The 22904-nt window shown below is 38.9% G+C and overlaps 1 protein-coding gene across 7 annotated transcripts in view; it reads right to left on the bottom strand.

The window, feature by feature from the left end:
* Window positions 1-13637: 13637 nt before the first annotated feature.
* The window catches only part of dcaf6.L (DDB1 and CUL4 associated factor 6 L homeolog), a 112789-nt gene continuing 103522 nt past the window's right edge, over window positions 13638-22904 (bottom strand). For all 7 annotated transcript variants that reach the window (XM_018244984.2, XM_018244986.2, XM_018244985.2 and 4 more), the window contains 2 exons: window positions 20477-20582; window positions 13638-13877 (listed from right to left, as the gene is read on the bottom strand). In XM_018244984.2, the coding sequence (XP_018100473.1) occupies window positions 13819-13877; window positions 20477-20582 (165 nt within the window). In that variant the 3' untranslated portion in view covers window positions 13638-13818. The remainder of the gene's footprint in view (window positions 13878-20476; window positions 20583-22904) is intronic.

The following is a 22904-nucleotide window of genomic DNA, read 5'->3' as shown; positions in this document are numbered from 1 at the left end:
ATTCAGCCCGGTGTATGATTACTGCCCGACTTCCCTAGTGACGGAACGCCGGGGGTATACAATGTTTTTTAATTTTTTTTATTTGTTTGGTTTTATTACTATACACCACTAGGATTGATCGGGGCATTTACCGATAGCACTGATTTGCACATTATGAGGTGTATATAGATCACACAGCCTGTAACGGTTTTTTATTTGAATAGAAATTAAGGCACTTAATACTGTAACTATGAGCACAGTATCCAATTACCCACGTCACTCCTACTTTTTGGCGGGCTCTGGGGGATTTAAAACTGCATGTTTGTACACAACATTTTGTTTCCTGAAGACGGCTAGTTATGGAGCTGAAATGTTGAAAATAAAGTTTGATTTTTGAAACGTTATATTAAGTCCTGTTTGGTGTGGTTCTTTGGCTAACAAACTATATATATATATATATATATATATATATATATATATATATATATATATATATATATATATATATATATATATATAGACAAATACATACATATATATATATATATATATATAAACAGCATGGAGTCGGTGCACTCAGAGCACAAAATGGATGCCTCGGTGCTGGAACCAAACAACAATAGTATGCAATTTTCAAAAAAGGTCCGCACACACAGGACTTAGGTAAAAAAGAGAAAATATCTTTTATTCAACGTTTCGGCTCGGACACTTGAGCCGTCCTCAGGAAGTGAAGGTGCACCAAAACAAACATACAGGTATTTATACACATTAGTAGTAGCAAAAGGGCGCCAAATATGCAGATAAAACAGGTAAGTGAGGAGACGTGGGAGTGGTGAGCTCGTGAGGATGACGTCATCCACTGATCGGATTCGCGAGGTAAGTGCAGAGCAACCACATTACTGGGGAGAGAGACCCACAAAACCAAACCCTGTGCATAAGTAATTTGTGATGCCAAACATCAAGCTTTAAACATAATATAAGTGAGACACAAATTAAAAAATTAAAAGACACGGAGGAAACCTCTGTCGTTAGATTGAGTCAAACCTGCAGTGTTCACGATGCATGAGCGATAGGTATAGATGTCGCCACCAGTATCAGGTACGGGTATAGACGTATGGGGTATGGTAGCTACTGCATTATTCTCGCTTGCTATTTCAGCCGTTACCCGGAAGGCCGATAAGCGTAGCACGATACACTACGGAGCGTCAAAGTAATACTACCGGTTGATTCTGCCAGTGCGCACATCAATACTGCCATCAAACACTGACCTCGCGATTGGGGGTCTGCCATCGAGGAGTCTCATAAGCCGTATACACGGTCAAGGTGGCGGTGCCTGTGTATCTGGCTAGCGGGCCGATTTAACGGCTCACTTACCATATCCGCACAAATAAAACACACGCTTAACACCAAGAACTGAGGCTCCAGAACATCGGGTATAATAGTGTCAGGCGTAGGATTTGTATAGCACTTCAAGAAAACCGGTCTCTATCACGCTATTGGGGCAGGCATGGTAACGTACTGTTGTGTGTTTTATTGCAGAAGCTGCCAGACGTCTCCCGAAACCCTGTGTGGGGCCGTCCTCGGGCATTTAGCTTAATTTCATTGCACTGCAGGCTGATATCCTGAGAGAAAAAGATAAAATGTATCAATGATGTTTATCTTATTCATGTTGCCAAATGTTTGTACTCAATGAGTAAAACACATCGATAGCTAATAAACCTATTTGTAACAAGACAGTAGCCAAAATGTGTCAATCTAATGGACTTACAATAAGTGTTGAGAGAGTAATTTGGGAAAACAGTATTCAAGCTGGAATATCGGAACTACATTCTGAATGCTGGTGTTAAGGAAACAACTTACAACCTAAGTATAATGAGCATTAGTCACAAAATGAGAGATCGGACCCTTGTGTATGTCTAAACCTACCAGTGTCACCTATAGAGAGTAGTAGTGCATAGTGGTAAGCAAATAAGGGTCCAAATAAACATGGAAAAAATGCTACAAGATTATACAGCCGTAAGCGAAAAAAAAACATTATAAATACACTAGGTCAAAGAGTGTCCAAATAGTCAGCCCTTTAGGGGCCAGCGTGTCCAGTTTATAAATCCACATCGATTCCCTTTTCAGCAGTAGTAAACCCGTCACCCCCCCTCCTGGGAACAGGAACATGATCGATCAGCATATGCCGAAACTGTGGTAAAGTATGCCCACACTTCAGCCAATGTTTGGGTACCGGTTGGTCTGCTCTGCCGCTGGAAAGGGCCAATCTAATCGCACTTCTGTGATTGTTCATCCTTTCTCTGTAAGTAGTGGTTGTTTTGCCCACATAATGTAGGCCACAAGGGCACCAGGCCATGTACACCACATGGTCCGTTGTACAGGATAACCTAAAGTTGATGGAATATTTGCGACCCGACCTTGGATGTGTAAAGTGTGACCCTTGTAACATTGTTAAGCAGTTATTGCATTTGAAACAACCCTTCCTTAATCGTGGACCCAACCACGTAGTCACTGTCTTGGGCACAGGTTGTATGTCTTTCACCACCAACAGATCACTAAGGTTCTGACCCCTTCTGTAGGCCAAAAGGGGCCGTTTCTTTTCAAAAAAAGGTAAGTGTGTGTCAGTATTGATGATCTCCCATCTATCTGCGACTGCAGATTTAAGTCTACTGCTCACCGTAGTCCATTTGGAGGTGAAAATCAACTCTGGTGAAGGTTTCACGGTCAGATTCGTCTGTAGTAGATCCTCCTGAGTCCACTTCCTCGCTCTTCTTAGTTGTTCCTCAATCAGAGTAGGCGAATAGCCCCTGGAAAGAAACTGGTCAGCCAAGTCAGTGATTTGTACTTCAGCCTTACTGGGATCAGAATTGTTCCTGATAACCCTCAGGAACTGCGAGTATAGGACCCCTCGGGATATATATATATACACACACACACAAAAGACATGAATATCTTGTAAATTATATCCTTATAAACGGTGAGTTCTCATGTCATTTCTGTCACATGCCTCACCAACTAGTGGTGAAATCTCAATAGGGTACACATTCAATTATTCAATGTATGTAAACTGCACCAATTGCATTAATTAGTTGCTAATGACGTCATTTTGGAGCCGTTTTTTGTATTTATATGACCACTTTTTCACTTGCACCTTATCCTAGATAAAGGCCCCAATGTGGGCTGAAACGTTGGATACACGAGTGATGTTTGAATAAAAATATCTGTTTGGAAGAATCTCTGGAGTGCTGGTCCATTTTGAAGGCTATATATATATATATATATATATATATATATATATATATATATATATATATATATATATATATATATATATATATATATATATATATATATATATATATATATATATATATATATATATACACACACAAAAGCCATGAATATCTTGTAAATTATATCCTTATAAACGGTGAGTTCTGATGTCACCAGTTATAAACAGTGAGTTCTCATGTCATTTCTAAAAAACTTACTACTCAACTGCTGCAGTCTATACAGGCCTGTCAAAAAGGGCCAAAAATGCTGGAATATAGCCCCCAACTCCAAAGGGCACTTCAATTCTCAAAGTTAAAAAATCACATTTTATTTATCATAAATATTAAAAAATAGGCATACAGACCAATTAATGCTCCGCCTTACGCGTTTCGCACCCACAGGCACTTATTCATAGGCATTACTGCTGTTACATCTGGTCACAAAATTTATACCCCAGGAAGTCCCTCCCCAAACGTTAAAACCAATCACGTGTTGCCACCTCACGTTTCTTTTCTTAAAGCAACATACATATCAAATTGGTCCTATTAACAATGTTTTTCTGCCTATACTCTGTTTCATCTCACAACCATTTTATCAGGATACCCACATTTAAACAAGTATTTAAATGGCAATTACTGCCCCATTACATTGTATTCTCACTCCTAATATTATTACCAGTGTATATCACATTCTCTATATATCCACCTCATTGTAGACATAGCCAGTTACATTATATATTACGTAAAGCATGTTACATCAAACTCGTAGTTCAAACCAAGTGGTAACCGAGTATGCAAGTAAAAAATCCAAAAACGTTCTCTTTTTGCCAACAGCCCTGCCAGATTACCCCCTCTACTACCCAGTCTTACTTTTTCTATTCCCTGTACAGAAAAATATGCTACATCACTCCCATTACATCTTGAAAAATGTCTCGTTATATTACTCTTTTCAACTGTTTTTGGATTCTTTATTTGACTCAGATGTTCTCGCTCCTTTAGCGTTCTACTTGTGCAGCCCACATAGTTTCTGACATTTCAGACATGTTATCAAGTAAACCACTGTGGATGTATTGCAATTGATATAATCTCTTATTTTAAAGCTAGTATTTGTCACCGTAGACTTAAATTCTTTTGAAATTTTCATATGTTGACAAGTTATACATCTACGACTACCACACTTGTGGCTCCCTTCTACCTTCAGAAAGCTCTTCTTTCTTTGGTCTCCCCTATTCGTTTCCCTGTACATACTTGGTGATAAGTGGTCCCTCAATGTATGAGACCGCCTTGGTATGCTATTAACTCCTCATGTCATTTCTGTCACATGACTCACTGAAACTTGTGTATTATAATAAAGTACCCCCAGTTGCAAAATATGAGGATATTAAAAGTTACCTTGGAGTTCCATGACCTGTATAAAAACACTCGGCATTCGGTCTCGTGCTTTTATATGGTCATGAAACTCCACGGTAACTTATAATATCCTTATATTTTACAAGAGGGGGTACTTTATTCACTTTACACACACACATACAAGGAGTCCAGCTAATCACTGATTGACTTGTTACAGCACTGCCCCTTGATGTCACCACCAATCCCTATCATCATCATCATGCCCCTGACATAACCAGCTCTATCACCAATGTCAAGCATCTCATGCCCCACTTGCTTGAAGGAGCAAAAGTGGCAAGCCTATCTTTAATGTATTTGTAAAGTGAATTTATGTGCCATTTAACCCAACTTTCCTAACCCATTAATCCAGTCAGTGTCTGGATATTGTAGGCTCTTTGTTTGTTAAAGTAGCTGGGCTTTATTCTCCTAATTTGCACTTGGGGGGGTTTCTATATACAGCAATTATAATTTTCTGTGGCATCCACACCCCCAATACTATCCTTGTCTTTAGTGCATGTCTTTAATTTTGGCTTTACGTAAAGACTCTCTTCTACCTTCTTTCTCCTGTTTTTTTCCTTTAGGCATGGGCAAAATAACCAGCAGATGGCACTGTTATAAAATGTATATTGTATAAATGTATATTATTTTATTCAATAAAAAAACATTTAAATTGCAGAAATGTACCATTTATTTCACAAACCTTAAAACACAGGAACAAAGAAAATAACACTTTTGTATCCTTTCAATTCTTGTTGTAATCAATATTACAGAAAAAAAAGCACAAAAAACCCCCCGCAAAACACAAGCAAATTTTCTCAACCGTTAGCTGAAGTTCACATTTTTCAGATGGTGGGAATAAAATTGTTCCATTAATTTTTAATGAGGCTGAAAAACTGCAGTGAGAAAAAAAAGAATTAAGTTCCAACAGATTTCTATACAACCTCACAGCTTTTACATGCCTCGTTTTTATGGCAAGTTTACTTTTTTTTTCTTTAATAAATGCCATTATTTATGGTTTCAGAAAATACTTTTTTTTTGTGTTCGTGTTTTCACAATTTTTTGTATGTCCACTTTTTTCTTAAATAAAGAAAACGCAGCAACTCGTATTTTGCTAAATCTGCCTCACAATATGCAAGCGTGCTTCGTAAACGGTAGACTGCCAGACAAGAAATGTAAATTACAAAGTTTTTATTTTAGAGACCCAAGATGCCAGAGACTATTCTAAATCTATGCAGATAGGGCATCAAACTGTGAATAAATTATGAATAAATATGCATAAAAACAATTACTGATTCAATCCAGGTGGGTGATCACTTTTCCTGTAAAGAAAAATCAAGTAACTGTTCCTTGGTTGTGGTGCATGCTTATAGATTGACAAACAATAAAAAAGGTTGGGAGTTGCAGTTCAGCAAGATTCAGCAAGTTATTTCAATTGGTGGTGTAGATCAAGATTTTCTTCCCCCCATATGGTGAAGCAATGAAATATGCAGTACTTTACTTAGTGGATTAGCAGGCAGATCGATGAATGGCTAAAGATAGAGAGCCAATTTCATAAGAGATGTATTTGGGCGTCCCCCACTCCTTGCCAGCTGTAAAAGCCCCCCAAAAGAGATTGGATTGGTTTCACCAGATTCTCAGTTCCGGGTATTCCTCGAGGGCACAGCCTTGATTTGAACGCTCAGCAGCCCAAACCTGTTTCACGAATTCACCTCTCTGCAGATGTCCTTTTCCCGAAGATCGAAGGTGGCGCACAGTCTGCTATAGTGCGTACGCTCCACAGCGGAACGCAACCTCCGAATCTTTTTCACGATTTTACGCTACTTTACAGATTTCACGAACTAGCGGATCACGAAGTACCGGCAAGGTACAGATTTTCACAATTTTTTCAATGTTTGAAATAAAAGCATACAGAAATGAAGGTACAACCTAAGGAGTGACCCCACCTGGGTACTGCAATGCGTTTTGCCACAATAGGGCTTTCTCAAGCAGTTGAAAACCGGAAGTGATGTTGTTTCTCACTTTAAAGTGATACTGACACTAAAAAATGTATTTCCAAAATATTAATCTATATTAAAAGTTACCCATAGGTCATACTGATCATTTTTCACTGATCGTTCTGCTTTTGTAAGTAATTGTTACTTGAAGTTCCTAAACCTGACTGTTTTGCCAACCTGACTGTCTCTTCTCAACCTGTCAGTTAGAGTTTCTAATGCTAACACACTACTGCTGCACAAATATGGCAGCCCCCTCATACAGGAACATGGGGCATCAGACAGGTAATGTAAAAGCATCAAGCAAATACTTTTATGGCAAAATTATAAATAGCATTCAAAGGCAATATTATTATAGATATAAAAAGATTCTTTTCTGGTGTCTGTATCTCTTTAAATACCCTAATCTTAAAGGGACCACAGGCATATTCAGCATTAAAGACATATTACATAAAAATGGGAACAGTCAGCCAACATACTATCTTAACAGGAAAGGTGCCAGCTCAAATCTACCGTTTAAGCTATTTGGGTGGAGGGTATTCAGATCAAATATTCATTTTTGTTCTTTGCATTTCAGAAGTTTATCCCTATCACCTCCTCTTTTCAGAGTGGGAACACCATCTATCACCAAAAACTTTAGATCTTTAAGGTTCCCCCCCTGGACAGAGTTACAGTGTTCATAGGAGTGGGCAGATTCTCCTTTTTCTCCCAACTTCTTTCTCCTAATGTTACTCCAATGTTCCCCAATTCTTTTAGCTAACGGGTAGATAGTTTTCTATATATATATATACACACACACATATATATATATATATACACACACACACATATATATATATATATATATATACATATATATATATATACACATACATACATATATATACACATATATATATATATATATATATACACACACACACACACACATATATATATATATATATATACACACACACACACACTAGCTTTTCAATTAGAAAGACATCTTTACCCATTTCAGATTTGTCAGAATGTGTAATTTCCCAAAATATGTTTTTCAGGGGTTCGCATATATTCATGGCCTCTTATGATGCATGTAGGATACTTAGTTTGCTGCAGCCACAGTGATAACCATGAGAATTTGCATGCTTACCAATTTGCACTTCCAATTCAGGCTTCCTTACATCAGAGTACAAAGCAAGCAGTCATAAAATCTTGTTTATTACATATCAAAAGGTTAAAAATAAAGGCCTGACACATTTTTTACACACAGGTACATAGTAGATAGACATAGGAAAGACACATTTACTCATTTTGGATTCAGGAGAATGTGTACTTTCCAAAATATATGGTTTTAGGGCTCAGCACACTTTTGTTGCAGCTTTTATCACAAATGAAACAGGCAGTGTGTTTTTGAAGTAGTTGAAATGTAAGACATAACAACAGTATGCACATGGTATATTTTGGTCTCTAAATTCTAAATACTTTGGTAAACCTACTCACATTTGGCATCAAAATGTCCTAATTTTAATTTTTTTTAATGTTTTAACCTGGTACCTAATGAGATAAAATGCTGCAAATTTAAAGCTTTGAGATTTTCAGAAATGTCATTAAAACCACCATCTTTTAGAAAGGTTAGCAGTTTGGCATAGAAAAGCATATTTACCCATTTTAGATTCAAAATATGTCCAAAAATATACAGCTCTCTGTGGTATACACACTTTTTATGGCTTTGACCCACAGACAATGCAGTACATTTGTTAATTTTGCTGTAGTTGAAATGATCGATCATATGGAGTTTTTTTATTTTGGGGCCACTACATACCACATACTTAGGTAAGCCTATGCACTTTGGGAATCAAACTGTTCAGTAGTTTGGAGTAGAAAACCTTAGGTTGTCCAGAAAAAAAAAAAGATGTATCATTTTCTTTGATAAACTAAAAGTGCCCCCCCCCAGGAAACACCCCTAAAATGCAAGAAATTGTCTCATATTATAAGTACCAGAAGCACCAAATCTTATGGCAGTGAAAGGGTTAATAGGTATCAGCTTGGAAAACTACTTGTTTTTCTAACTCAATGATTGCTCTCATGAAGTACATCAGCTACTAATACAGACATCTAGATGCCATACAGGTTACATTCCCCTTTTCGGAAGCCCAGTCACTCTTGCAGTGATCTGGATAAAAGAATATACTGAAAGCTCAAAAAATACGATGAAGTATTTCTTGACCACCACATGACCAACGGTCATTCTGTGCTTTTTTTGTTCCTCTATAAAACTATGGTTGCTTGGCCAAGCGCCAGAATCAGTACCCAGTCCTTAAATCTAGCACAGGGTCAAGCAGTAAAGCTTTTCCTCAAAATGTTTTGCTTACTGGGATTAGACAATAATTTAGAGGAGATCTGAGTGACACACTGTATATTATATAGTCATCATTGTTTCTAACACACAAATACAGAACATATACAGTAACCTACCTTTAAAGGAGAACTAAAGCTTAACTAAAGAAGTAGGCTAGAAACATTATGTTTTGGGCTTCTGTACCAGCCCAAGGCAACCGCATTGAAGATCTGTGCCTCCAAAGATGCCCCAGTAACTCCCCATCTTCTTTTCTGCTCATTCGCTGCACATGCTCTGTGCTGCTGTCAGTCGCTGAGCTTTACGGACCGACTCAAAATATACATTACACATAAAATATAAATGGTACAATATAAGGCTGATTAATAATTAATACAGGTAATTACTACATGGAAGCACAGAAACCAGTGCAACTAGCATCAGAATTTAATCTGCTCTGTAGCATCATCTTATATTACAGGCAAACCTAATTTTCTGATTGATAAATTGCAACAACCCCTAAGCTTAGCTTCTCAACAGCTGCTCAGAGCCCACTGAGCATGTGAGTGTCACAGACACTTTCCAAGATGGTGACCCCCTGTAATCGCATGCGATTAAGAAGCTGAAACTTTAGGCTGATGCAATAAGGTCATTTTCCTTTGCATCCTTCGCAGCAGCACCTATGAGATTGATTCCTCCCTTAAAAATAGGACAGTTAGACACACCTCCAACAATTAAGTACCCAATAAAAGCCCCCCTTTGTCCCACACTCATCATTTGTTTTTTTCTGTCCTACCGGACAAGATAGGATTGTTAGATGGAAGAGAAATGGGCAGCAATACCTCCAGGAAGTTTTAAAACAAAGGATGGAAATAAATACCTTTCCAAGAGCAATATAGGATAAGGTGCGTATAAGAAGATGACTTTCTGCATAGGTAGAAAAGTCTTCTTTGTTATCTGGCCCCATTTTTTGCTCAAACTTCCCACGGGGATCAAGCAACAGGGCGGAACGCGGCACGTCGTGACGTCAGACGCGCGGACAGGGGAACGGCGGTAGCCGTTACTGCGTATGCGCAAAGTAAGTATGTGCGCAGGGTGGCTTAATGGCGCTGGGAATGCCAAAATTCGCGCCAAACGGTTTGAATAGGCTATTTAAAGCCAGCATTAAAGACAACAGGCCTTTTCATGTAAAAGGGGGGACTGTTTGTTATTTCCTATGGAGGATTCTGCCTGAATTTTTTTCTTAATGAAGCCTAAAGGTATTTTTTTATATTTGGTAGTAAAAAAAAAAAAAGGGGGGGGGGACAAATAATAAAAAGTATTTATTGTTTACCTACCTTAGATGTCAAGCCCAATGGAGAGTCAAGGATCTAGAAACAGAAAAAGGAAGAGCAAACATATTATATGCAGAGAGTGTGAGGCACCTCTTCCTGATGATTATCAGAGGGGGCGCTGTGTGGAGAGTTTAGAGAGGGAATCCCAGCTCTCAGTGTCCTCCATTAATTTAATCAAACAATTGATTAAGGAGTCCATGCAGGAGGTGGGACATCAGAGTGGCCCTGAGAGGGGTTTTGCTAAACAGGATTCTGATACAGGTCCAGAAGGGGATCTAGTAATCCTAGATGAAGTCGGTTCATCATCTTCAGAGGAAGAGGTGGAATTGGCTCTGCTCCAAACAGAAAAAGTGCCAAAGTTGATAAAAGCCGTAAGAGCAGAAATAGAGGTTTCTGAGGGAGAGTCTCAGTCAAAGGACCCAGAGGGGGATCTTAAAGGCTGTATAAAAAATAAAACTTTCCCGGTACACCTGCTTATGAAGGAGCTTATGAATATGGAATGGAGGAATCCAGAAAAGGCTCCAGTCATAAATAAGAGGTTCAAACTGTTATATCCAGTAGAACAAAGTGAAGTTGATCAATGGGAAGCACCACCAAAGGTGGATGTAGCTGTCGCCCGATTCATGGAGAGTTTTGGATTCTCCCGCAGGTCAAGGACCTGCTGTCTCAGGGCAAGTATCTTTACAAGGATCTGAGGAGACTTCGCTTGACGGCATGGAACTTGACAGGCCCTTACTAACTAAGTATGGGCTCTAACATCAAGTAATAGAAACCATGCTGCAATCTAGGAAAGCTTCCACAAATAAAGCCCATGCAAGGATTCAAAAGGACTTTAGCAAATGGTGTGTGGAGAACAAGGTGGCACCATTGACCCCTTGTGATGTGTTAAATTTCCTACAAGGGTTTGACAAGGGGTTAAAGCCTGGGACGATTAGAGCACATGTCTCTGCGATTTCTGCTTTCACTGGGATTGTTTTTAAGTCTAATCCTTTGGTGACATTGTTTATGAAGGCTCTTTGGAAGATTCGTCCTTCTTATAAAGAGCCTGTGTCGAGTTGGGACTTGAATTTTGTTCTGAAGGGGTTATGTAATGCTCCATTTGAACCTATCGAAGATTCTGACATTAAGATGTTATCTATGAAATTGACTTTTCTACTAGCAATTACCTCTGCGAGGAGGATCAGTGAATTAGGAGCTCTTTCTGCTAAAGAGCCTTATATTCTTTTTATGGAAAACAGAGTGGTATTAAGAACTGTTCCATCCTTCCAACCAAAGGTGGCCACGACTTCAAACATTAACCAGGAAATAGTTTTGCCCTCTTTCTTTCCAAATCCTGTGGGAGAAGAGCAGGAGAATCTGCATTCTTTAGATGTAGCAAGAGCATTGAAAAGTTATTTACGGAAGTCCAGCTCCATCAGAAAGTCCGAAAGTTTACTGATCGCTTTTGCAGGTCGAACAAAAGGCAATAAAGCTTCCAAGTTTACTATTGCTAGATGGATTAGAGATACAATTCACTTATGTTATGAATTAGCAAATCTCTCGCCTCCAGTTTTTGTCAGAGCGCATTCCACCACAGCTGTGGCCACATCTTGGGCTGAAAGGAGTCAAGTGTCAGCGGAGCAAATTTGCAAGGCAGCTACATGGAGTAGTCTGCATACTTTTTCGAAGCATTATAGGCTTGACATCTGGGCTTCACAGGAAGCAGGTTTTGGCAGAAACATTCTCCACACGGCGATGTCTGGAAGTTCCCTCCCTGTATAAAAGAATTACTTTCTATGTCTCATAGGTGCTGCTGCGAAGGATGCAATGGAAAAAGGAAATTTGTTCTTACCGTAATTTCTCTTTCCTTTGGATCCAAGCAGCAGAGGTAGTTCCCACCCACTGTTTTCAATAAATGGTTGATATGCATTATGGTTTACTTGTTATGACAATGATGAGTGTGGGACAAAGGGGGGCTTTTATTGGGTACTTAATTGTTGGAGGTGTGTCTAACTGTCCTATTTTTAAGTGAGGAATCAATCTCATAGGTGCTGCTGCTTGGATCCAAAGGAAAGAGAAATTACGGTAAGAACAAATTTCCTTTATATAAAGTATGGCATTTTTAGCCATATTCATTGTTGGGGTTTAGTTCTCCTTTAAAAGAACTAAGCAATGAAATGTATTTTAAATAATGGCGTACGGACATCTTACCTTCCACAGTTTTTTTTAAACCACATGGGATCCAGTTTTTGCTAGCAGACGAGGGTTTATTTACAAAGTGCAACCATATTACGCAATATGCCATGTTTGCTACTCACAATATAGCATTTTTTCTTAAAATTTTAAAGTAATTGCAGGCATCCAAGCAAAGCAGCAAGCTTTACAACAGTGGACTCAAATTTGCACCTATCAGGAACATATCAGCCACTGACAAATCAATATAAATACAATAAAAATATGAACAGTGCATATCTATGGTATGTTAAAACTGTATGTGTACCATTTACCTGTCATATTTAAAGGGGGAGTATTGTGTAAAAGAACAAGAATGTGCTTTAAAAAGTTGTTTTAGGCTGATTTATTGAAAATATCTCCAAAGACCCTACTAGTCCCAACCATGTGTTCTGCTTTTTGCTGCCTCCTTTCTCAGGCTGTGCAGGGCAACTGGCGGCTCTTGGCACTGTAAAATAGCAACCAATGAGCAGCTAGGCTTACCTAATAGGAAACTTTTATTGTATGAATGCAGGGCTGTGATTGGCTTATCCCACTCTTACTCTGCTTCTGTCAGGGATTGCCTACAATATTATTATTGCCCACAAAATTAGCTGCACCAATAGAACACAGATTCTCATGGTAAATAGATAATGGTAAATAGCAAGCACATAATTGTATTGCAATTTCTGTTTTCTTAAGGATTTTACATTGCATTTACAGACAGTTCAGAGATATTTTTTTTAACCTATAATAATAATGCTCATCAGAAGACATAAACTTACAGACATACAATAAAAATATGTAGGTCTGCTTGAAACAGAAGCAGAATACGTACTTGCTGGTACTGCAGCATGATTTTATTAAGTGGCTAGCCCAGAAATCCTTAGCTAACCCTAGATATGTTTCCATATGCGAGCCCTTAGAGAACCCTCATCTGTATTATACCCTAGATAGCCAAACAGCTCATAGAGAATGCAGAGGCTTCAGGCTTCAGCCCAAGGATAGCTTTTGTTTAAAAGAGCAACATTCTTTAAAAATATATGAAAGCCCAAATTTTAGTTGCCATGATTAAAACATAAAATATGCATATGACTGGAGTTATAGTTTAGAATTAAGGTTAATTCTACTGACCAAAAGCCATGCCAAAATGTATTAGATGTCTATATAAAAAAAATCCTTTTAATTTAAAACAATAAGTTACCAGAGGCTCTCCATTCTGTCACAATACAAAGTTTTCATATCATAAAATAAAGTAAACTTGCCAAATCTGTCTAGGAAAATTATAATAAATTGCTTTTATATAAATACAATATGCTTAAATGTTTATAAGAGAAGTATGGTCATTCATCTTCATTGGAGTTATCCGGACCAGCTCCTTCAGGACGATCATCTCCTCGATCTAGAAGTGAAGAACAAATATATTGTTATTCAGTACATTGTTTCATGCTGGAGGTGCCATTATATACATGAATTCTTTTGTTGCCATTTTCTCAGAATGTTCATGGTCACTATTTCCTTAACTGGTCATTTTTATTTTGACTGTTAACAGAATAACATCAAATTCCCTGCAAAGTTCAAATGAACAAGGAGAAAAGATCTCCACATAGCATGTGCTATTTTTCTATTTTTAGCATGTGCATATTTGTCACACAGAATAGTTTCTTTATACAAAATGTAATGTTCGACAAGTAATACTTAAATTGGCATCTTTAAAATTTGAAGGACACAATTATCCAAATTTTTAAAATTTTGTTTAAAGATCAGAAACCAAAAGAACTTTTGAAATTACTGAATTCCAGTGTTACTACAATTCAAGGCTGATTTTTTAATCTGAGGTTTGTTTGCATGTCTGAAGAAGCTCCTTGTTTACTTTTATGCCCATGATTTAAGATTTTATATTATCCACTATTTTGGATTCGGGCGAATCCTTCACGAAAGATTCGGCCGAATACTGAACCGAATCCTAATTTGTATATGCAAATTAGTGGTGGGAAGGAGAAAACATTCTTTACTTCCTTGTTTTGTAACAAAAAGTGACGAAATTTCCCTCCCGCCCCTAATTTGCATATGCAAATTAGGATTCCAGTGGGCAGAAGGATTTGAATGAATCCGAATCCTGCTGAAAAAGGCAGAATCCTGGCCGAATTCCGGATTCAGTGCATCCATAATTAGAACAGAGTTCTAAAATGTTTTTATTTTTAGGTTTAACCCTTCAAGGTGCCACAAAAAGTTAAAACGATCTAAGAGCAAGTTCACACAAACATATACACAATTTTGTAACATTTTTTTAGTCTTTATTGGCAGTATAAGTAGCTTGACTGCTAATTGCACTGAACCGTTACTACTGGTTTTATTTTGGTGATTTGATTGCATTTTTAGTCATTTTATTACATTCTCAATCCTACACAGCTATTGATTGCTTGTTTTGTGCCTGTAAAATTTCACAGTGCAAAAAATGTACATCTCTGATTAGTTATATTGAATTTAAGGGAGGCAGAAAAACCAGATGCGCCCCTATCAGCAGACACATCTAACCAGAGCCGGGCCAACCCAGCCAGGCGCCCTACGCAACCTGGCCAGCCACGGCGCCGGCTGAGTCTGCTCCTGGTTGTGCATGTGCAAAACTGCGCTCGAGCGCACATGCGCGAAACGGTGTGCACGCATGCGCAGAAGCACATTTGCGCAAATAATTCCAGCCGCAGTCGGTAAGAGACGGGACTGGACATGGGGTAGGCAACACAGCAGGTGCGTGCCTGGCGCCCCCCCAGCTTTGCACCTTGGCACGTGCCTACTCTGCCTACCCCTAGTTCCGGCCCTGCATCTAACTGTAAATGTAGCTACAGTACATTCTTTATTAAAGAAGGAAAAGCCATTTAGCACTTGGAGGTGCCAAATGTTAGGCACCCCCAAATTAATGTATTTATTTACCTGAAACCCAGGCCGCTGCTCCTACCAGCAACAAACTGAACCGGCCCTTGGGTTATTCCAGCGTGTACCACGGAGCCCTTCTCTTCTGGCTTCTGGCCCTCCACTAATGTCTAGTTGCTTTGATTGCTTTCCTTTGTGTAAGCTTCAAAAGGTATCAGAACTGATATTAACTGGCCCCACATTGTTCAAATCTCATATTCAGGCTGTAAAAGAACCTGCATTGTTCACACCTTTAGGACCGTGTATTGATCATACCTGTAAGGACCACCACTCCTCAGACTGTCAGTGCTCACATTGTTTACACCTCAGAGATACTGTAGGAGGCATTGTGTCACTGTACATAGTACAATATGTACTGTTCATCAAAGCGTAGCCCCAATAGGTCTCCTACCCTGCTCTGACCTATTGCCTACTCTACCCTACCAGTGTGTTCCATACTCTGCCTGCATATTCCATATTCTGACTGCCCTACTCTGCCTGTTTGTTCCATACTGTCACGAACACGGGACTCTTAACCACACATAACTCTTGGGTTTGCCTATAAGGGGTTACACACAGGTTATACTAACATCAGACACCCCAAAACACACCAACACCCACAAAATTAATTCACTGCCACCATCTATCATTAACAGGCGATAGAAACCTAATGTGACTATTCCCCTGCATTCTATAACAGGTAATAACTCACACTACAACAATGCATCAAGCACTCTCTCCTATGGTAGTGAGTTCATACACTTAGGCACAAGCATTCATATTGCTAGAGCACAAGGACATAAGTTATTAAAATGTTATTTTTAATATTACCACAGTAACTGTGCATGTATATAAAAAGTATATTACAAGGAAGACATACATTAAAAAATAATTGCAAAAACAGTAAATAAAATGGAGTAAAAACACTAAGAAGACCCTATGTACTTTACCAAGTTTAGAATTTCTTGTTGTGTCCTCTGAGGCAAGAGTTAAGAAACATTGGGCATACAATCCACGGATATGGAACCTCCTTGTATGTCATTGGGTACTGGGTCTGTCACCTTTTTATTGCCTGCTGGGACACTCTCCTCATTACCTTATGCATGAGGTAGGAGTGCCCAGGAACTTGTCATTGACGACCCCCCTGCTGGGGGGGTTTTCAGGCAAGATTCCCCAATATAATATTGGTACTTGCCCAATATTATAATAAAAACATGGGCAGGCTGTGATCCATATGTGGGTCATCCGATTGATACCAAACACTAATGGGGTTGCATGCTGCAGTCCCCCAGGAACCATCCCTCCTAACTGGTGGGTATAGGCTGGCCCTGTTTGGTATTATTAGGAAGCATGAGGATGTGAATCCTATGATATAGGAGATATGGATCCTTTCTTATAATCCATATTTTTCTACTAACTATCCTCCCCTGCTGCTCTAAGTCCACAGCTCTGTTCTTTGATCAATTGATCAAAGAACTGACTGGCCAGCTTCCTTGCCCAAATGGTGTGACTCCAAATTGTCTCAGAAGGCAGATATGGATGTCACCTTTCCACAGCCCCCTGGTGGGATACCCAAACAAGGGTCTCTTTGTGAGCCTGAGAACATTTATATACCTTGTTAACTGTAAGTATGCCCAGAGCAATACTGCCCTGGCATGACACATACTTTGCCTGCCCTATTACTGTCCGTATGTGCCATTCTCTACCTCTCCTACACTGCCTATGTGTGTGCGGCATATAGATTAAGGGTATGTTTTCATATATTCTCAATTCAATGGTAGGCTGGCATAAAAAGCATTTTCTTATGGTGCAATATATATGTTTTTTCTGTAAAAATATATACTCAAGCTTATATACTTAAGCTTTTAACCTGTTGTTTCTATATATACTATGTTTCCCTTGGACAGACTCACTACTTATGAATATTTATTAACTTTTCTGATCTGTCCAAAACACTTCTCTGATTGGTGTGTTCCCATTTAAATATCACTGGTTGTACAGAATATCCCAAGCCTATGACTAAGTGCCCACCCTTGGAGATGTTACTTTTTGTGTAATAAAAAATATTTTATTTGCGTCATATTTTGGAGTGAAGTCCGTTTTTTGTGCCAGCCTACCATTGAATTGAGAATGTATGACATTACCTCCCCAAGCTGAAGGTCTGGGGCTTGAACACCTGGACCCCCTGTTAGCATTGGTAAGTGCACCTTACTGCTTACAAGCTTTCGATACTGGACATTTTTCTTTACTTCCCCCTTCCCCCCTTTTTTGCCCTCTTATTATAGGTCTTCATATGACTTAATAAACTTTTTTTCACATGAGTGAAACAATTGAGCACCAACCATTAATGTGGGTATGTTCTTAACTATTTTAGTGATAACATGTATGTGGTTTAAAGTGTATATTGTTTAAAAAACAGAGTGGTCAACTTCCATTATCAGCCCTACACCACATAGACACAAAGAAAAATTCTGTACCACAGATGTTGGACAGCACTACTTTAAGTAATTCTCTTTAAAGGAAAACTATACAGTGGTGTGAAAAACTATTTGCCCCCTTCCTGATTTCTTATTCTTTTGCATGTTTGTCACACTTAAATGTTTCTGCTCATCAAAAACCGTTAACTATTAGTCAAAGATAACATAATTGAACACAAAATGCAGTTTTTAAATGAAGGTTTATGTTATTAAGGGAGAAAAAAAACTCCAAATCTACATGGGCCTGTGTGAAAAAGTGATTGCCCCCCTTTTTAAAAAATAACTTAACTGTGGTTTATCACACCTGAGTTCAATTTCAAAGGTTATAAAGCCATATCTAAAGCTTTGGGACTCCAGCGAACCACAGTGAGAGCCATTATCCACAAATGGCAAAAACATGGAACAGTGGTGAACCTTCCCAGGAGTGGCCGGCCGACCAAAATTACCCCAAGAGCGCAGAGACAACTCATCCGAGAGGCCACAAAAGACCCCAGGACAACATCTAAAGAACTGCAGGCCTCACTTGCCTCAATTAAGGTCAGTGTTCACGACTCCACCATAAGAAAGAGACTGGGCAAAAACGGCCTGCATGGCAGATTTCCAAGGCGCAAACCACTTTTAAGCAAAAAGAACATTAAGGCTCGTCTCAATTTTGCTAAAAAACATCTCAATGATTGCCAAGACTTTTGGGAAAATACCTTGTGGACCGACGAGACAAAAGTTGAACTTTTTGGAAGGTGCGCGTCCCGTTACATCTGGCGTAAAAGTAACACAGCATTTCAGAAAAAGAACATCATACCAACAGTAAAATATGGTGGTGGTAGTGTGATGGTCTGGGGTTGTTTTGCTGCTTCAGGACCTGGAAGACTTGCTGTGATAGATGAAACCATGAATTCTACTGTCTACCAAAAAATCCTGAAGGAGAATGTCCGGCCATCTGTTCGTCAACTCAAGCTGAAGCGATCTTGGGTGCTACAGCAGGACAATGACCCAAAACACACCAGCAAATCCACCTCTGAATGGCTGAAGAAAAACAAAATGAAGACTTTGGAGTGGCCTAGTCAAAGTCCTGACCTGAATCCTATTGAGATGTTGTGGCATGACCTTAAAAAGGCGGTTCATGCTAGAAAACCCTCAAATAAAGCTGAATTACAACAATTCTGCAAAGATGAGTGGGCCAAAATTCCTCCAGAGCGCTGTAAAAGACTCGTTGCAAGTTATCGCAAACGTTTGATTGCAGTTATTGCTGCTAAGGGTGGCCCAACCAGTTATTAGGTTCAGGGGGCAATTACTTTTTCACACAGGTTTGGATTTCTTTTCTCCCTAAATAATAAAAACCCTAATTTAAAAACTGCATTTTGTGTTTACTTGTGTTATCTTCGACTAATAGTTAAATGTGTTTGATGATCAGAAACATTTTGTGTGATAAACATTCAAAAGAATAAGAAATCAGGAAGGGGGCAAATAGTTTTTCACACCACTGTACCCCCAAAATGAACACTTAAGCAACAGATAGTTTACATCATATTAAGTGGCATATTAAAGAATCTTACCAAACTGATCTATATATTTAAGTAAATCTTGCCCTTTTACATCTCTTGCCTTGAGCCACCATTTGTGATGGTCTGTGTGCTGCCTCAGAGATCACCTGACCAGAAATACTACAACTGTAACTGTAACAGGAAGAAGTGTTGAAGCAAAAGACAGAACTCTGTCCGTTAATTGGCTCATGTGACCTAACAAGTATGGTTTGTTGGCATGTTTGTGTGCATAGTGAATCGTACGATGCCAGGGGCGGCCCTTATTTTTTTTAAATGGCAATTTTCTATTTATGATTACCCAATGGCACATACTACTAGAAAAGTATATTATTAAGAAATTGGTTTATTTACATGAAGCAGGGTTTTACATATGACCTGTTTTATGCAATATCTTTTTATAGAGACCTACATTGTTTGGGGGGTACAGTTTTCCTTTAACAAAACTTACTGTATGTACTTATTTTGTTTATATGTTTTCATCACTCTCCATCTAATGCTAAACTTAACATATCTGTCCTCTAAACACAACTATACTGTAAATGCTAGTGTGCAAAAAAACTGTGCCGGCTACGGGCCCAGTCAATTAGAACCCAAATATTTTCTCCAGGGCATGCCCTTGCTGGAGTTGGCCTTCACTAACAGCTTCCATTTGTCTGCATTAATTAGAAATATATTTCCTCTTTTAGATTTTCAGAGTTATATATTATTTTGATTTTTTTAATCTCTCTCTCTGCTCAAAATATCAATTACTATTAATATTACTTTTTTTATCTGCTTTGTCCTCTTAACTCAGTTCATACCCTCAGTTTTTCCTGTCCACAGCCTGAAACTAGAGACCAGCACCTCCAAGTCATTTATGTGAGGACATTGCAACAAGCTTTGTTTGCTTCATTCATTCCTTTAGCAATCTCTCTATTAATCCGCTTTAACAACTGAAACCAGCAAATGCAATTTAAGTTTACACTAGTCACGCAAGAAATTAAAAAAAGAAAAACGCAATACTTTGAATCACAAAGCCTTTAGAATCTCAGCTGCCTGCAATGCCTGTTACTATTGTAATTATTGTTTCTTACCTGCCCGTATATGGTTGAGTGAAGCCAACATTCTTAACATGAAAGATGCTGGGACCGTAATAGTATTTCTTGTTTCTTCCAGCATCAACTCATTCCGTGAAATCACCTGGTCATACAAAAAGGACTATTTATGAGGTTGTGATCGCAGATTCTATTAATGCCTTTAAGAGTCTTATGCTTAGATAACATGTTGGACAAACTAATATCCAAGCCTATATTGATCATAAGATCTTCAGTTAAAATATATATATATATATAAGCTGTATATGTATGTGTATATATATATATATATATATATATATATATATATATATATATATATATATATATATATATATATATATATATATATATATATATATATATATATATATATATAGTCCATAGAATAGCCAGCACTCACTCCTGGGACTTGAATAAAAATATACTTTATTTCGACATGGTACAAAATCGACGTTTCGGCTCCCCTCTAGAGCCTTTATCAAGACAAACCACCTTTGCCATTACACCCCTTAAATAACCCACATAAAAGCCGCTCCTCCCCTTGTGCAATGTTCCACCCACACATGAAACGCTTTCCCACTAACACTTTACATAAAATGTATCCCAAGTACATTTTTTAATAAAATGTTTTATAAATACTACACAGGTAAAATCTTATCACTGAACCAAAGGACACCCTGAAGCTCTAGCGTGTATTTAAAAAACAATTGAAAAAACATTGTTTATTAAGGCCCTTCGGTGCCATGGTGTTTAATCTTCTAGGTTTCACGCTGCAAAAGTAATTGTGATCTATTGCCACCTCTCCTGGGTTCAGGTACATGGTGTATTCCAATATACTTAAAAGTAGGTAATCTATGGCCTTTTTCAAGGAAATGCTTGGCCACCAGTTTAACTGACTTCCCATCCCTGAACGCCGTGCTGATCGCAGACCTATGTCCATCCATCCGGATTCTAAGAGTCAAGCCTGTCTTGCCAATATAGGCTAAGCCACACGGGCAGGTAATCATATATATCACATGTGTAGTCGTACAACCTATGTGGTGCTTGATCTTAATTTTCTGTCCTGTATGGGGGTGACAAAATACTTCTCCTGGAGACATATACCTATATGAAATACAGCTAGGACATCGGAAACTCCCCGGCTTACCAGATGGCAGCCAAGTTGACTGTTGACGCTGGTAACATTTCACCGGGTCCGTCACCACTAGCAGATCACGGAGATTTTGTCCGCGAGTATATGTCATTATTGGAGGATCCGGACAGATTTTAGCCAAATCCTTGTCCGCCTTGATAATCGACCAATTATCTCTCACTAACTGGCCTATTTGGCACGAGGAAGTATTATATCTGGTGGCAAACATCATCCTAATATTGGATGACAACTCGTGATGCTTCCACTTTCATTTTGGCACGGTGTAATGCTTTGTGCAACACATTAGCCTCATAGCCTCGTGCTTTAAATTTATCCCACATTTCATTAATCTGCACTTGACATCTTTTTGGGTTTGAATTATTACGCAGAACACGACAGAATTGTGAAACTGGTAAAGATTGTTTTAGAGTGGGAGGGTGACAACTCGACCTATGAAGGAGAGTATTCCGATCAGTGCTTTTTCTAAATAAGGAATAATGTAGTTTGTTTTGTTCACGCCAAACCTCAACATCCAAAAATTGGACTTTATACTCGTCGCATATGGCCGTGAACCTGATCGGAGTTTGTAGATTATTGAGATACTGAAGCATCTCCCCAAAGGACGACATGTCACCGCCCCACACCACAAAGACATCGTCGATAAATCTTTTGTAGCAAATGAGCTGCTTACCAAATTTCTCTAGAATGTTGACACTTTCATAATGGTGCATATATAAATTGGCGTATGCTGGGGCCATCGAAGCCCGCATAGCCGTCCCAGTCTTCTGCAAATAGAAATGCTTTTCAAAGCGGAAATAATTAAGTTTCAGGCATAACTCTAAGAGTGATAACATGAACTGTATTGGTGGACCGATAAACCCATTAAATTGTTCTAAGGCCAGTCTTACCGATTCGAGTCCTTCTTGGTGAGGGATACAAGTATATAAGCTTGCCACATCTATTGTGGCTACACAAATCATTCTATCAACAGGAAGTTCTAACTCATTGATACATTCCAAAAAATGAGGAGTATCCCTTAGATATGACCATGTACCCTGGACCACTGGTTGCAGCATTCGATCCAGATACATTCCCAGTGGATGTAACAAACTATCTCTAGCCAGTAACGTAACTAGGTAGGGGAGGGCCCTGGTGCGGGCCATGCAGCTGGGGCCCCCCTACCCCACTTCACGTCAATTTTCTTTGCGGCTACAGTGGGGTGCGATCTGCTGGGGGGCCCTGCGGGGGTGTGGGCCCTGGTCCAATTGCACCCTCTGCTCCCCTGGTAGTTAC

This window comes from Xenopus laevis, chromosome 2L, assembly GCF_017654675.1.
Source record: "Xenopus laevis strain J_2021 chromosome 2L, Xenopus_laevis_v10.1, whole genome shotgun sequence".
NCBI classification, from domain to species: domain Eukaryota; kingdom Metazoa; phylum Chordata; class Amphibia; order Anura; family Pipidae; genus Xenopus; species Xenopus laevis.
Note: the sequence above shows the minus strand (reverse complement) of the source record. Positions and strands in the feature narration are given on the sequence as shown.